Genomic DNA, 14,737 nt, shown 5'->3' on the forward strand with positions numbered 1-14,737 from the left:
CATCGACATTCGCCCAAAGCGGGGCTAAATCCTTTGTTTTGGAAGGTTGGTACACTATATTTTGTAAAGTGCGTTCTTATACATAATTCGCTAGGGTGCTAGCGACCTGTGGTAAGAAAGCTAGGAATTGAAGGCTCTATATCCACAGGAACCATTTCTATTGTAGTGCTTGATGCATTCGCGCCTGGCTCTCTCTACTTGTACGACTTCTTTCCCTAGCTTTCTCAATTTCCAGACACTCCTTCAAGTCCACTGCAACTTGACTCATAGGTAGCCTTTGGGTTGAGCGTGTTGGCAAACATGCCATTGCTGTCTCCACTGCTTTCCAAACAGAGTTTATGTCAAAATCTCCTCCTAACCACGATGCTTTCTGTTTCCCGTTTGGCAAGAATTGCGTTAATCCATTGGACTACGTGGATGTCGCCATTGTCCTTCAATATTGCAGGTTGGCCTGTAATCAACTCCAGTGGAACATTAATCCCAAAGCTATATAAATCGCTTTTCTTAGTAAGCTTACTCGATATACAGTACCTACAATCGCATATGCACTAAGGAATTCAGGGGGGGGGGGGGGGGGGGGGGGGAATTGTGGATTACAGGTTGATGGATATCCTGGTGTTAAAGGCGTACTCAGGGTGGAGATAACCGATTGTACGCGCCAACTACTGCAGTTGACAGGTGACTTCTACTCTCGAAGGTTAAAATTCGTGATAACCCGAAATCAGCAACTTTTGCTTGTGATTGTTCCGTAAGTGGGATATTCTTTGTCTCTTGACATCTCGATGGATTATCGGTGGCTTGCAACTGTCGTGCAATTTCGGTGAGTAACAGATGTGTTGTTTCCAGCACTTGCATCATAATTTTTGCAGTATTTTACATGGATATATTCCTATACTACATAGACTCGTGCACAAGTGCCAGATTCATCTTGACCCGTTTCTAAGAATCGAAGGACAAAGAGACAAATAAAACATTATTTTTCCTTCAATCCATTCTTTAGTTTTTGAAGGTGAATGGTGTTTACCGTGCCAAATACAGAAATGCATGACATCAGAACTTTTATGCATAACAATATGGTAAACAAATGTAAATTCTGAGACATTCCTTGTTGTATGATTGACAACTACACTTGACAGATAAATATCCCATGCCCTCACGTACGCATGGAGGGCATGGGCACTTACACACATTCGAAGAGTATATATCACACAGTTATTTTCTACGGTTCCTACAGTCGAAAAACGGAAAATGGACGATTTGGTTCGAAGAGAGTAAAGGAAAAATAGGAGGATATGTGGATCCCTCCACCATATAAACTTCTGTGGCATTCAGAGTTGGAGGATATGTGGATCCCTCCACCTATCATTTAGGAACTTTATATCTAACCCAAAAGTTTAAACTATTAGGTGGAGAGATTCCGACATTAAAATAAGTGATCATTGTCATCTAAACTTGAAATCAAAGTCTATAAGTATCTCAAAAAAGGTGGACTTCACCTGACACTCTGATTTGTTTCGGAACCAAGATTAACGCAGTCACGCAGCAATAACGATTCATTGCATTGTGTCACATACAAGGAATTATTCAGCTCTCTTAGCTCTAATGCTGATATGAACGGCGTTCCAGATCCAATATTCACGAGGCAAACTTGAATGTATCCATCAAGGGAACGAGAATCTCAGTTGCGCTGTTCAAGATCACCATGTTCCATTCTTCACCACCCGGAAATAGTTGAAATACCGGGGCAGTGCCTTGTGAGTCATAATTCCCATACATAAAGGAAGCCCTGATCAAATACTTGTTACCTTTACCTTGCTCTGGAATAAGAGTGTAACAAGTCCTGTCTCCTTCAGGGAAGCTCTTGACATTTAATAGTCGCTGCAGAAGAGTCTGTAACATCAAATTGGAACAAATATTCACATGCATCCCCATGTCCACAGAACTTCCATCAGAACGATAGTTTATGTTCGTTGTCGCATCATTGTTAGTGGAACCCTCAACTATCCCACAATCAATGCTTATGAAGCCTTCATATCAAAAAGGGTCACATTCAAAATCAATGCATAAAACTAGCCAAGAGTACAGGAAAAATAGACACTGGTTTTCTATAGTTATCAATCAGACCTTAGGACTAACAGTAGATTATGTGGTGTTAACAGTGGAGAAACAGTATCTTCTTGATTTAGTTAAACAAAGTTATTATAGATCAAAATGGTTACATACCCATTACAGGAGAGAAAAATAAAGAAATAACTACACAAGGGAAATATTTAGAGGGATATTCTTGAATTTGACCCACAAAAAATTATCCTCCATTACACAGGAAAATATTTCTGGATTTTTCAATTTCCCATTTTGATTTTCTTGTTCCCTTTTTGTGTGGCAGTTATATCAACTATGCCATGTTTCCCAAGGCGAGGAAAGCGAGAAGAAGGAACACTACGTGAAATATTGTGTGGGCAAATGATGATTAGTTGCTTATGATACATCTTTACCCATATACCAACCTGGTCCAACCATTGACTCAAGTATTCCAATCACATCGCTTGGGCAAACTGGCAATCATGTACCAAATGTCAAACGTAAGTTAAAAAAAGGAACCAAAAAATAACTAAAATAAAACAAAAAAGAAAGAAAGAAATAGAGACACACGTACATAGGAAAAGCAAAAAAATAAAGCGCACTAAAGACCTTCATTACATTAGGGAGACAATTTTCATGAGAAGCATGGTTCCAAAAGAGTACCAATACCCAGAGATCCAAAAAATACCCAGAGAAACAAATATCCAGCTCAAAATGAGAATTCATAAAACCCAACAAAAACAAAATTACTAACTCCCGGAGGTAAGCTGTTGAACTTGATCTTCACATGCCTCTATATACCGAAAGTGATCACTGCATAAGGTGACAGACGCGGGAATCCATTCAACTCTTTCACAATCATCAATTCCTCAGCAACATCCTTCGACTTCAGCTTGATATACATGGTCTCCAGCATTGGTGATTTGGCTAACAGAAGCTTAATGAACTCCATTTCAGCCTTTGTACCAGACACCTCTTCCAAATACACGTACCCAAGATTATTTAGAGAGACATCCGACCAGGCGTGCAAGTCAAAAAGTTCTACAATAGGATCAATAGAGTCAGTTGCACCATGAAATGCTTGGAGTTTGGAAAGAAGAGAAGTCCAACTGTGTTAGCCTAAAGGTTTTATTATATAATGCATACAAACATGGGATATAACATCTGCCATTACTCACGCGAATCACAACTTGAAACAAGTTTGGGCAGCTTCTGAAAAAGTAAAGAATAGCAGAGACTTCATCTGGTTCCCCAAAACAGACATTATGCAACTGGAGATATGTAAGGCGTTTCAAAGTAGTCAGAAGCCTCTCTCGCACACCACTAGCAGCCAAACACTAAAAGCACAAGACAAAAGTAAAGAAAATCAAAATGTAAAATGGCTTGGAAATCAAACAAAAAATAATTAAAGAAAAATGAAGGTTTTAGTTAGCCAATCTTACCTTTGCATAAGGAGGGTCCAATATCAGAAGCTCAACTACTGGTATACTACAAAGACGCATGACAGAGATTGATTTTTCTCCTTCATTTAATCCTAGCTAACTGATTCCTCGATACTTTCAACTCTGCTGAAAATTCTACAAGATGAGAAATATTCCTGAAGCAAATAAATCTGAAAGGGCCTTCACACCAAAAGTATTTAAGATTACCAGCCCCTATTTCAAGGTAATTGAAACTGGTGAAGCTACGAAGTACTAGCCGTTCAAGTAGCGGGCAATTGGAGGTCAGACTTGAAACTACATCACCAGCAATCGAAACTTCGTAAAGCTCAAGGGAAAAGAGCCTGGTAAATCCTTTAAACCCAGGAGGAGGCTCAAGTCGTTGGCATGAGAACAGTGTTGATGGCAATTTGAAAGGTCTACCCTTCAAAATGTGAAGGGTGAATTCCCGAATGCCATTGTTTGACACAAAAAAAATATCAATTGGTCGATTTCTGGAGAGTTTTCCAGATTTGGTAAAGAGAGAGTGAATCTCGTTTTTGGTCCATGATGGAGTAGCAGAACCTTATAAATGGTCATCACAAGTTTGTCTGATCCAGCCCTCATCACCGATCCTCTGCAGAACTTATCATCGAATATAAGTATGGGAAGTGTAGTCCAAATATAACTCCATTTCCTTGAGAAAACACTCGTCGTCACCGCATCCTGTACCGTCAAACATGCTAGGATTTCTTCTAGGACGACGCGTGGAAGATTACTGATTATGTCTGAAGTTGAGCCACTCATTGCCCCTTTTTACTGAGTAAATACTAAGCCATCCTTTTCCATCATGTCATAAACTATTCCCAAAAATCAAGAGGTAAGCTCCCCACGCATATTTGTCGCTGTTACATTGCAAGTTTACATATATAGAAAGAAACAACACAGCAAGAAACATCCAAATTAGAATTTGCAAAAAACAAAAAAACAAAAAAAAACTAGAGTTGAATTTTCTCGTACTCTACCAACTGGACTGCTAACTGCATTCTTCCTTTTATGTTCAGCAGTGGCAATGGCGTGCATGACTATAAAGTTTATAGGCTAGACACCAACACAGCTGGTAAGTTTCACTAACTGTATGAAGGAAATCACACAATCAATATCGATCACTTGTTTATAACAGTCAAACCCAGTGTGAATTCCAGGATTCAAATCAGTTCAAGACTTCAGTTCTCAGTTCACGACTTGGTTTGTTCCTCACCTACTCCTAACAAGTTGCTTGATCGAAAATTATAGTCCAAACTTTTCCTGACCAAAACTGAAAAGGACTTGGATGTAATGTTGGTATTGTACATATGCACGTGCAGGAGTTCTCAAGGTATGCATGCATCTGTTCTTTTATCTGCCAATATTAATTCGATCTTTTGGAGTCTATATCAGCTGAAATTAAGTTTGGAAGATTTACGCAGAGTAATAAGTAGACTCTATATCGTTTGGGTTGGAGTTAGGATTCCAGCTTTTGAGGTTAATATACATGTATGGATCAAAGTAATGTAAGTGAACGACCAGAGGAAAGAGTGGCGCTTCTTTAAGGCTGTGACCTTCTTTGAGTCGGACAAAAGAAAAGAAGGGAAGGAGCCGCTCTGACCTACACTATCTGTTATGCAAGTTAGTGTGTAAGTTGATGCTGCTACAAAATCAGCCACGGCTTGACAATGTTGAGGTCCATCAAACCCTTGATTCAGTTTCTCTCTTTTGTCTCGTCTTTTCAGTGAATTAAGGATTTGAACAGTCATAGTTCATGTGAATTGAAATTGTTGGGAATTCGTCCAAAAAAAACACACACAACGCGCAAAGATAATAAGAACATAAAACAAGAACTCAAAGGCACATTGATTACACGGTCACCAGACATAATTTTAGGTACATCTATGGCTCACACTAGTTTCCACCAAGTATCGAATGAAGAAAGGGTTACAACTTACAAGTTACATCGGCTACCACGTACAACAAGAATTTATAACCTAGGATTTACATCAAAGTGCGACCAAAGTGGAATAAGGCTTCACAAGCCCCAACAGACATCACAAGAACTAACCAAAAACCAAAAAAACATCATAGAAAGATTCATTCCAAGACTTACATGGGTGTTCCCTCAACATCCTAAAAAACGATTCTTTTTGCTCATCCACTGCTAACTCTGCTTACAAGATCGTCTGCAAGCAAGTTCAACGACTTTTTTAAGGCTCGTTGATGTTAGGAACAGAGGTTTTTAGGGGCAGAGGCAAAGAGACGTTTGTTTCCTACCCCGAAAAGTGGAAGAGTTGTTTTAGAGGTTTGTTTGCAAGTGGGATAAGATAGAAGAAGAGAAGTTAAGCGGAGAAAGTAGCAAAATTACGTTTTGGAGTTGCGAGGGGAAGACTGAACCGACTTTTAATTTGCTTGACGCACACGTTATAAAGTGGGCCTCCACGGGCCGTTATCATATGTGACGGGATCCTTCGGTTTAATAAGCTAAATGACTTATTTTTTCGTCCTTATTCAAAAAAAATCGTATTTATTAGTTTTCCGTCAATTTTTTTGTAGATTACTGTTTCGTCATGACCAAGAGCAGATTTAGTGTGAGCACAGGGGGTCACGTGACCCTCGTGATTTCTTAATAAATAGTATATATATGTTGCCATTTTGAAAGTAATGAGTACTGGTGTATTGGGAGAGATTATGGCTTCATCACAAGAGGTCAGCGGTTCAAAGCCTTTCATTCCATTTTTAACTAATGCTGTATGCCTTTATTGCTCCCTGTTTTTGGCTAGTCTCCCTTTTAACGAAGGAGATTTCTTGCTCAAATAAATAAACAATACCTTGTACATTAAAACGTTAGTATGATTAAGGATATTTGACTTTGTTTCAGTTTTTTCCTTTTTCTGTAACTTGAAACTTTTATTGTTTTATCAATTCAATACGTATTACTTTAGAACATTATTAAAAAGATTATATTCAATTTTAAAAGTATTAGCATGGACATTTTTGGAACACGATTATGAATGTAATTATAGAATGATATATATTTTTTGTATTCTTAGCAAGTTTTTTTTGTCCATTACATGATCTTAATTCAAAACTTAACAATGTTACAACAAAGGTTCAAATTTCTTCAAGTGATTTAAGTCTTTTTCACTTACTTTCACAAAAAAATTATCGATTATCCCATATTTAAGGGCCGACTTTGTACTCGAAAGGTGACCCCTCTGCATGAAATTCCAAAATCCGCCACTGGTCATGACGAGAGAATCTAAAAAGTAAAAAATTATGATCGAAACCTATATTTTTTCCATAAAGATAAAAAAAACTAAGACAATAAGCTAATTTTTTGTTTTTATTAAAAAAAATCGATTTCAATTTTTTACTTTTGTAAATTTCTCTCATCATGACGAAATAATAATTCACAAAAAAAATGATGAAAAATTAACAAAGAAAAAAATTTAAATAAGAAAAAAAAAAAGTCATTTAACTTATTAGGCCGAATGACCCCCAAGTCCCTGACAACCTAACTATGCATCTAACGGCTGGTTTGGCGAGTAAAAAGTCTCCTCTTGTCCGTAACCACTAGCTCCACCTTTACTGTCTCCGCCCACTGCGCAACACATCCCCTCTTCTCCCCCCTCTACCACCACCACCACTATCTATAAATCGCCACCCGACCTTCCCCCTGAACAGTCTTGACTGCTAGCTACTAGCCACCGAGCACTACCCCTGCCATAAAAAGCACAATTTTATATGTTGTACATTTAACTTAATTTTCAAACATCACATCGCATTCATAGCATTTCGAATATCATTAATTTGTGTCGCTGACTCCAAAACTCATCTGTATATATGAAACTTGAATTGACATACAAACAGTGGACATGAGCCAATACTTTCCAAATCAATGCAACAAATCAAGACCTAATTGAAGCCCCTCGCTAACATCAATTAGTTTTAGGAGAAATGGTGAAAAAGAGCGGTTTGACAGGGTTGAGGTTGAATCTAACAAGAAGGCAATCCGTATCTGAGCTTGAACGATCAACCTTGGAGGTGAATGCACTGGTTCTGGATATTCGGGAATTCGCTCAGAAGGGAGGTGCATCGTTCAGTTGGTTTCACCGATCAGATGACAAGGTGCGCGGCTCATAAAGTGGCAGCTATGGCGATGTGAGGATCGATCTCTTCCTTAAACGGGGTGGCTGTTACCACTTTTATCTCTTTTGTCAAATTAAACGTACTACAACATTTTTTGAGTGACATACTTGACTCAATCTGTGAGATATTATGGCTACGATATTCGACTCGATCCAGAGGACCCAACTGCGCGCCACCAATCGTGAAGGATGGATGACTATGATAACGAAAGATCAGAAGAAACAAATAAAGTCATACACAACACAAAAGTAACATGATCAATAATTAATCCAAATGAAACCGTATATATAGGAAGCAATTTGCATTAATAGATCGATGTCTTTCTAGCTTATATAGAGCGCACCTGCTAGCTACCATTTGACATATTAATAGAGATTTGGACCCAAATCACGCCAAACTTTTACAAAACTAGCTAGGACGAGTACTCAAGCCCAGTCATATCTTTTCTTCCAATTTGAGTTATTGTTACTTTTATAGAAACCATCAGGTTTTACCAACCAATAGCATGAGTGATCTCTAGAAGTTGCAGGTAGGCACTCGGCGATGGTCTTTTTATTGAACACGTCAAAAACTTGGGATCTGGATCCCCAGTAGAAATGACAGAAGAAGAGAGTATGTGAAATGATACTGTATCCAAAATGCCAAGCAAAGTCCTCGCCTTTTCTGAGTGAATGCAATCCTAAGTCGTTATCTTTTGATCGGCAATGAAGTTGTAATGGTAATGCATGGCTTATCATTCGGGATATCGCTGATGACGAGCATTTGAACCTGGTTCGACCAGAAACTTAGTTGTTGTTGGGTAGAAAAGGTACCGGAAACAAAGAGAAATGCTATGATGACCAACTGGAGGAAAATTCGATTCATCGTTTCACTTCAAGCATGTAACGTTGTACTAGTTTTTCCTCCTTTTATAGCTAAAAAACTTTGGCTGTAGTCAATAACTGTTAAATGCATTTTGAGAGTCTATAAAGATATATAATTATGTGTATATGGTTAATTAGGTGCCATGGATCTAGTACTTAATGCGCATAATTTTTGTCCATTATTGTTATAGTGAGCAAGGCAATAAAATGAATCAGATGAGGCAATATCTTAATTTGCAGAAGATTTCTTTCTAGCTTTGCTGGTATAAAATTAAAGACTACTATTTTAAGTATTTTAGACTATTAAATGATATTTGCCCTTTATGAGAACTGCTAAAGTTCTGTCTTTGATGCTAATTATTGAAACGTTCGAAAAAATCATTAATCCAATATTCTACTTAGGAGCCAAATTAAAACATAGAATTTGATTGAATAATAATCAAGTCATTCAATGTTTTTTTTTATTTTTTCAAATGGAGAAGATCATATAATTAATAATAGCCCAGCAGCACTTACATAACGGAGTTCATTACAAAAATCTTGGACAAAACCGAACTAATCATCTAACTATTATAAACAAGAAAAACACAAGGCAATCAGGCCGGTCTTATTCGGTTTGGATTTTGAGTGAGGTTTTAAAGTGTAATGAGTGGGGAGAGATGGATAGAAAAAATTTATTGAGTACCCCAAACGTACAAAGCCGATGTCTTTCACCCTGACTCAGATGCTGAGCCTGAAGCAAACAACGGCACTCGCGATCTACTGTATAATCATACCTAAAATCACTGGTCTCAAAAGAGATAAAGCATTAGTCAAGGATAAAAGACAACAAATACCTAGAGATGGACTTCAACCAAATATGAATGCACAAGTGAACTTTTAAAAAAACTACAGATCTGACAAGCCTCCACGAGTTGTCCTGCCAAAAACATCATATAGGTATGAGCACTGTTGACACGGATAGACCAAATAGGTAATGCCATGCACGCTCCACCTAGCTAGCTCTCTTTACCTCCGCCCCTGGGCCGCATTGGGTCTTGTGGTTGGGATTTGTCTAAAACACGCTATACCAATGACTTGTACCTAGCTCCAAGAATTAGTCTCATTAGTCAGTAGGTTTGCTATTTACGCAATTAATAAGGATTTAATTTTCGAGATCAAAGCACAAAAAAATAATTTCCTATGAATTCGATCTCTAGTTCCGGCATGAATGATCTGCCTTTGACCCCGGTCAGAGAGAGGATTGGATGAGGTGCACATAAGATGGGCTAAAAACCTCTTGCCATAAAAAAAAAACGGTCGTGCTATTGTCAGTCCATTGGGCTGACGATAAATACACTAGAAGACAAAAAAAATATGTATTTCTATGTATTCTTTACACCCTTTAATACACATTTACTATTGTCAGCCTATTGAACTCATTTTAGAATTTTTCAAAAAAAAAAAGGGAAGACATTGGATACTTTGATCATGTATCTGAAATGTAACTTCCAAACATGAACGGATAGACCAAATAGGTAATGCCAAGGCCCATCAAGGTTCTTTTCGCAACAGAATCTCTAAATTTAGTGAACAATCCCAACCACATTGAAACCTCTTTTGATCCAATCAAAACTACCTTTTCGTTCCAGTCCTAATTAAATGGAGTTGTACGAGACAATGGAAAAGCATATACTACGAGTATATCAGACGCGATATTTCAATTAAACCGATATTACTGTAGTAATAATTGAATTATGAATCCTGTTCGGCTAAATAAGTCAACTGGCTTATTTTTTTGTCTTTATTCAATTTTTTTTTCATATTTGTTAGTTTTTCGTCAATTTTTTGGGGATTATTGCATCGTCAACAAGAGGAATCTAAGAAGTAAAAAATTACAATCAGAACCTAATTTTTTTGAATAAAGACAAAATAAGCCAACAAGCCAATTTTTTCGTCTTTATTTAATAAGAATGGATTTCGATCATAATTTTTTACTTTTTAGATTTCTTTTGTCGTGATGATTCAATAATCCCCAAAAAATTGACGAAAAACTAACAAATGCGAAGTTTTTTTGAATAAGGACAAAAAATATTTAGCCGAACGGGGCCTAAATCACGCGGTTGTATTTTGATGTTTGACGTGGTGCTATCACGACATGCACCTACTCCGTTGTCCGCACCCGTAAAAACTCACATGTCAAACATTCGTCTCCAACCAAAGTCGTATCACCATCTAGAAACTGTAAGATACAATATTACAATGCATAATACTTTCAAACATAGGTAAGCAAACAAACAAAAAAGGAAGAACAAACATGTGCTTAGCAAAGTCTGAATAAAACTACTAATAGTATACCAAAGTAAGTTAAAGTTAAAATGACTTTCTAGCCCTTGGTCTTAATCATAAGTGTCATAATGACTGCTAGGTATATTTACGCTAGTGATTAACTTATGCAGAATAATTTTTTAGTTTTTGTCTTTATTCAATTTTATTTGCATTTGTTAGTTTTACGGCAAACTTTCATGTGATATGGGTGAGTAAGGATGAAAAAGACCGAAAAAGTAAAAAATTATGACTTTTACACAAATATTTTGGGAAATATCCAAATAAAAGCTCGAAAAGTTAATTTTTGGACATTTTCTTAGATTTTTCACAAAATACTTGTGTAAAACTCATAATTATTTACTTTTCCGGTTCCTCTCATCTTTACCCACCTATATCACATAAAAGTTTGGCATAAAACAACCAAACGCAAAAATTAAAAATTAAAAAATTGAATAAAAATAAAATCAAAAAATTATAGTGCATAAGTTAATCATTAGTGCTTTTCATATGAAAAGGGTTAAAGAGTAGCTATCTCCACCCTGAGTGTTTCTATTTCCACTCTTACAGATGTTAGTACATTATGACGTCATGAGCAGAAAGAAATAGGGGAGGCAGCAAAAACGGGAGTGGAAGTGTCTTTGATTGTGGGTGTCATGATGATGGGTATATGCAATCAGAGATCGAAGATCTAATGATGGATGTTATGATGGCATATATATTGTTATGGATTTTTTAGGCAATAAACGGGTTTTGGGCCATGATTATTGCTAATTAATTAATCAATATGGCTATGATTGTGATTCTAGGTTTGGGAACCTTTTAGGATGTGTTTGGATGAGGGATTTCTGGAGAGATTAGTAAAGCAAAAGAATAAGTAAACCCCAAGGTTGGGCAAAAAATGTGACTTAGGAATTTGCTCTCTTCTACGATCTCAAATTTGAAACATCTTAAGTGCTATATAAATTTGTTTTTGGTCGGTCCATATAAAATTTTGCTCCAATTTTAATTGAAATTCTCGCAATGGCCAGAGGAATTGGTCCCCGGATTAGTCCAATTTGTACTTAAACAGACCCAGATACTACTGGAGACAGAGAAAAAAAAAATGGCGAGAACCCACATGAATTTATGAATGGTAACCGCTCAAATTTTCTTTAATTTCCTTTTACAAACACCTCCAAAAAACATAGCTTTGGGTCGAAGAAAATTTTCAAATATTTGGATGCCGGATTGCACGAGGAGTAGTCTGGAGTGGGAAAAGGGTTTGCATGGGAATCAAAGGAAGATTCGGAGTGGAAAAATTCACCAAGTCAAGCTTGTGGTGGCCACCTAAGGTTTCCAGTGCCTCAACCTGTGACCTAAGGAACTTGAGATAATTTGCAGCCTCATCAAGCATTGATGCAGTGTCCATCTTACTCCCACCTGGAACCAACCTTTGCAGGACCCTAATTCTCTCACTTACTCTCTCCCTCCTCTGCCTTGCAGCCATGGTTTGTGGATCACTTGATATTTTCACATTCTTCCTCTTGGGCTTTTCTGCCACCTCCTCCAGGCCCAAATTCACCGGCCTGAACGCCGCCGCCCTGTAAATCATCTCCTTCATCGTTGCAATGGCCTCTGAATCCGGTTGCTGAACGGATGATGCAGATGTACTTGGGTGATGAAAACTGATGTTCGATGAACTTGGATGCGCTTTTTTCGTTCTTTTCGGTGGATTCTCTGTAGAAATGAGCTGGAAACCCCCTTCTGAAGTCGAAGTATCTAAAGAACTATTTGCACCAAATTCTTGCCGGGTTTGGTCATATCTTCTCTTGATAGGTTTAGGCTTATTATCCAACTCTTTACTCACAGAATCCGAGGATGAAACAGCGCTAATGGAACCGAAACTCCACAGGTCTTGACATTCTGAGAAAACCATGGGAGCGCCGGTTGTTGAATCCAATATTGCTGGAGTCATCTTCTGTGGAACTGGAACCATTTTGCTGCTTTCTTTTTCGGAGTTGGAATTAGCAAGAGATGAGGGTTGAACTTCTTGGAGATGATCATGTATTGAAGGGAAGATTTCCTCTGGAAAGCATATTTTGTTATTCCCACCTTGGACATAGCAATTTGAGTTTGGCATCATGAAGCTCTCTCCATTATCTTGGTGACGGCTCCATAAGGGTGGGCTATCCCAACGCAAACTATCCATTGAATGCATCAAGCGACTGAGGAATATTTCAGAAAAATTAATAAGATAAATCCTGAGGTAGATCTTTAACATATCAAGAAGAAGAAGAAGTAACTAAATAAGTCGAAAAAGTTTTTGATCAGCAAAAAAAAGATACTAATAACTCGATAACGGGTACATCGAGAAGGCAAAGATCCTAGCATAACACTGGGATCACGCTAACAGGTGCGCATATCAAGAAAAATCTCCCAAATGAATCAATATTAGTTATGAGCCTTTTCAATGTGAGTTTTGACTACTAGTAAAGAGGAGATTTCAAAGGCAATCAGTGCATATACCAACATCCAACAACAAAATCGAGTGAAGAACTTTTTTTGTAATAATAAGACATACCAAGTCGAGATTCAGTCGATGCGCCGCGGAGAAAACCCTACAAAACGAGCCAATCAGAATCAAAGGATTTGGGGGCTTGAAGTTTTTATTGGTGTCAAATTAATTAAAAAAACATAAGTAGTTGAATCAAACATCATCTCTCATGTATCTCCTTGGTTGTTAATTACTACTATCTATCACCTGCTCTAACAAACCATCTTTAATTCATGTATATCCTGAAAGCTGCAAGTGGTCATCAAGAGAGAAAAAAAGGGCCCTTTGCTAACGTCAGGCAACTAAATTTTGACCACCATTGCAAATTAAACTTCTTCAAGAACTCATAACCAAAGAAAAAATGAGAACAAGAGTACAAGAAAAGAAACCTTCTTGTGTTCACACAATGGAGAGAGAGAGAGAGAGAGAGGACTTGTTATGCCTCAAGCAACTGGAGGGGAGACTTAACATGTAAAGTATGAGGAAAAGGTAGAAGTTGAAAAAATAATAATTTCGACAGTTTTCAAGTTTCAACAGTTGAAAGGAGGTATCAAATATTATTAAAGTCAGGAGTACTTTGAAAAAAGATATAGGTCCCTTCCCTTCACTTTTGGTGGGGCTGTGACATATAGTAGTAGTAGTAGTATATTTTTGCGATTTGTTCCTTTTTAGACTTTTTTTTTCCTAGTACAAATATATATAGTTCGATCAAGTTGTTTTATAGGAGTAGAATAATTTTAATGGAGTGGACTGGGGAAAGCTCTGAGCTCCTTTTGGCTGCTCTGCTGATGCATGCCACCCCATGCGTTCTGTAAAGTTTCTGGGAACTGCGCGCAGTGAGAGAGTGTATGCATGTGAGCATCTTGAGCAACTTTTTTCCCAATGATTTCCTTTAATCATAGTTGTAATCATTGTTGCTCGAATATCTTATATCTATTGTTTTCGTTCGATCGTAATATCCAACCTTTAATCATAGTAAGTACCTACCTTTAAAGTTGAGATCAGATACTTCAATATAATTATCTTAGCTATCAACGGAGTGCGCAAAGATTTAGGTTTATTGAATATTACGAACGAAACACGATGCCCTCTACAGATTTCAATAAAAAATACGGATTAATAATTATGAACATCGATTATCGATTACATAATGGACATCGATTATTCGTGCTTACAATATGCACCTTCTTGAACCAACTGCAATTAATAATAATTGCATAATATTTTAGAACATAAATTTTACAGAGAGAGAGAGAGAGAGAGAGAGAGAGAGATTGGTTATATTACTGGCCTCTGAGTCCTACTCCTACCCACATGCGGCCCATAATTATATACTCTTATATATATATTAC

At 37.4% G+C, this 14,737-nt stretch overlaps 2 protein-coding genes across 2 annotated transcripts; both read right to left on the reverse strand.

Moving 5' to 3' along the window:
* Positions 1-2,875: 2,875 nt before the first annotated feature.
* On the reverse strand, positions 2,876-3,584 carry LOC131309693 (F-box/FBD/LRR-repeat protein At1g13570-like). Its single transcript, XM_058336289.1, has 3 exons — positions 3,525-3,584; positions 3,257-3,419; positions 2,876-3,123 (listed from the first exon to the last, which is right to left on the reverse strand). Exons 1-3 carry the CDS (start codon positions 3,582-3,584, stop codon positions 2,876-2,878), a joined length of 471 nt encoding a protein of 156 aa, XP_058192272.1.
* Positions 3,585-11,974: 8,390 nt separating this feature from the next.
* Positions 11,975-13,815, reverse strand: LOC131309890 (transcription factor bHLH87-like). The gene is made up of 2 exons (XM_058336585.1): positions 13,413-13,815; positions 11,975-13,056 (listed from the first exon to the last, which is right to left on the reverse strand). The coding sequence occupies exon 2, from the start codon at positions 13,047-13,049 to the stop codon at positions 12,060-12,062; it is 990 nt and encodes a 329-aa protein (XP_058192568.1). The 5' UTR covers positions 13,050-13,056; positions 13,413-13,815; the 3' UTR covers positions 11,975-12,059.
* Positions 13,816-14,737: the final 922 nt, after the last annotated feature.

The sequence above is a fragment of the Rhododendron vialii genome, chromosome 12a, assembly GCF_030253575.1.
Source record: "Rhododendron vialii isolate Sample 1 chromosome 12a, ASM3025357v1".
NCBI classification, from domain to species: Eukaryota; Viridiplantae; Streptophyta; class Magnoliopsida; order Ericales; family Ericaceae; genus Rhododendron; species Rhododendron vialii.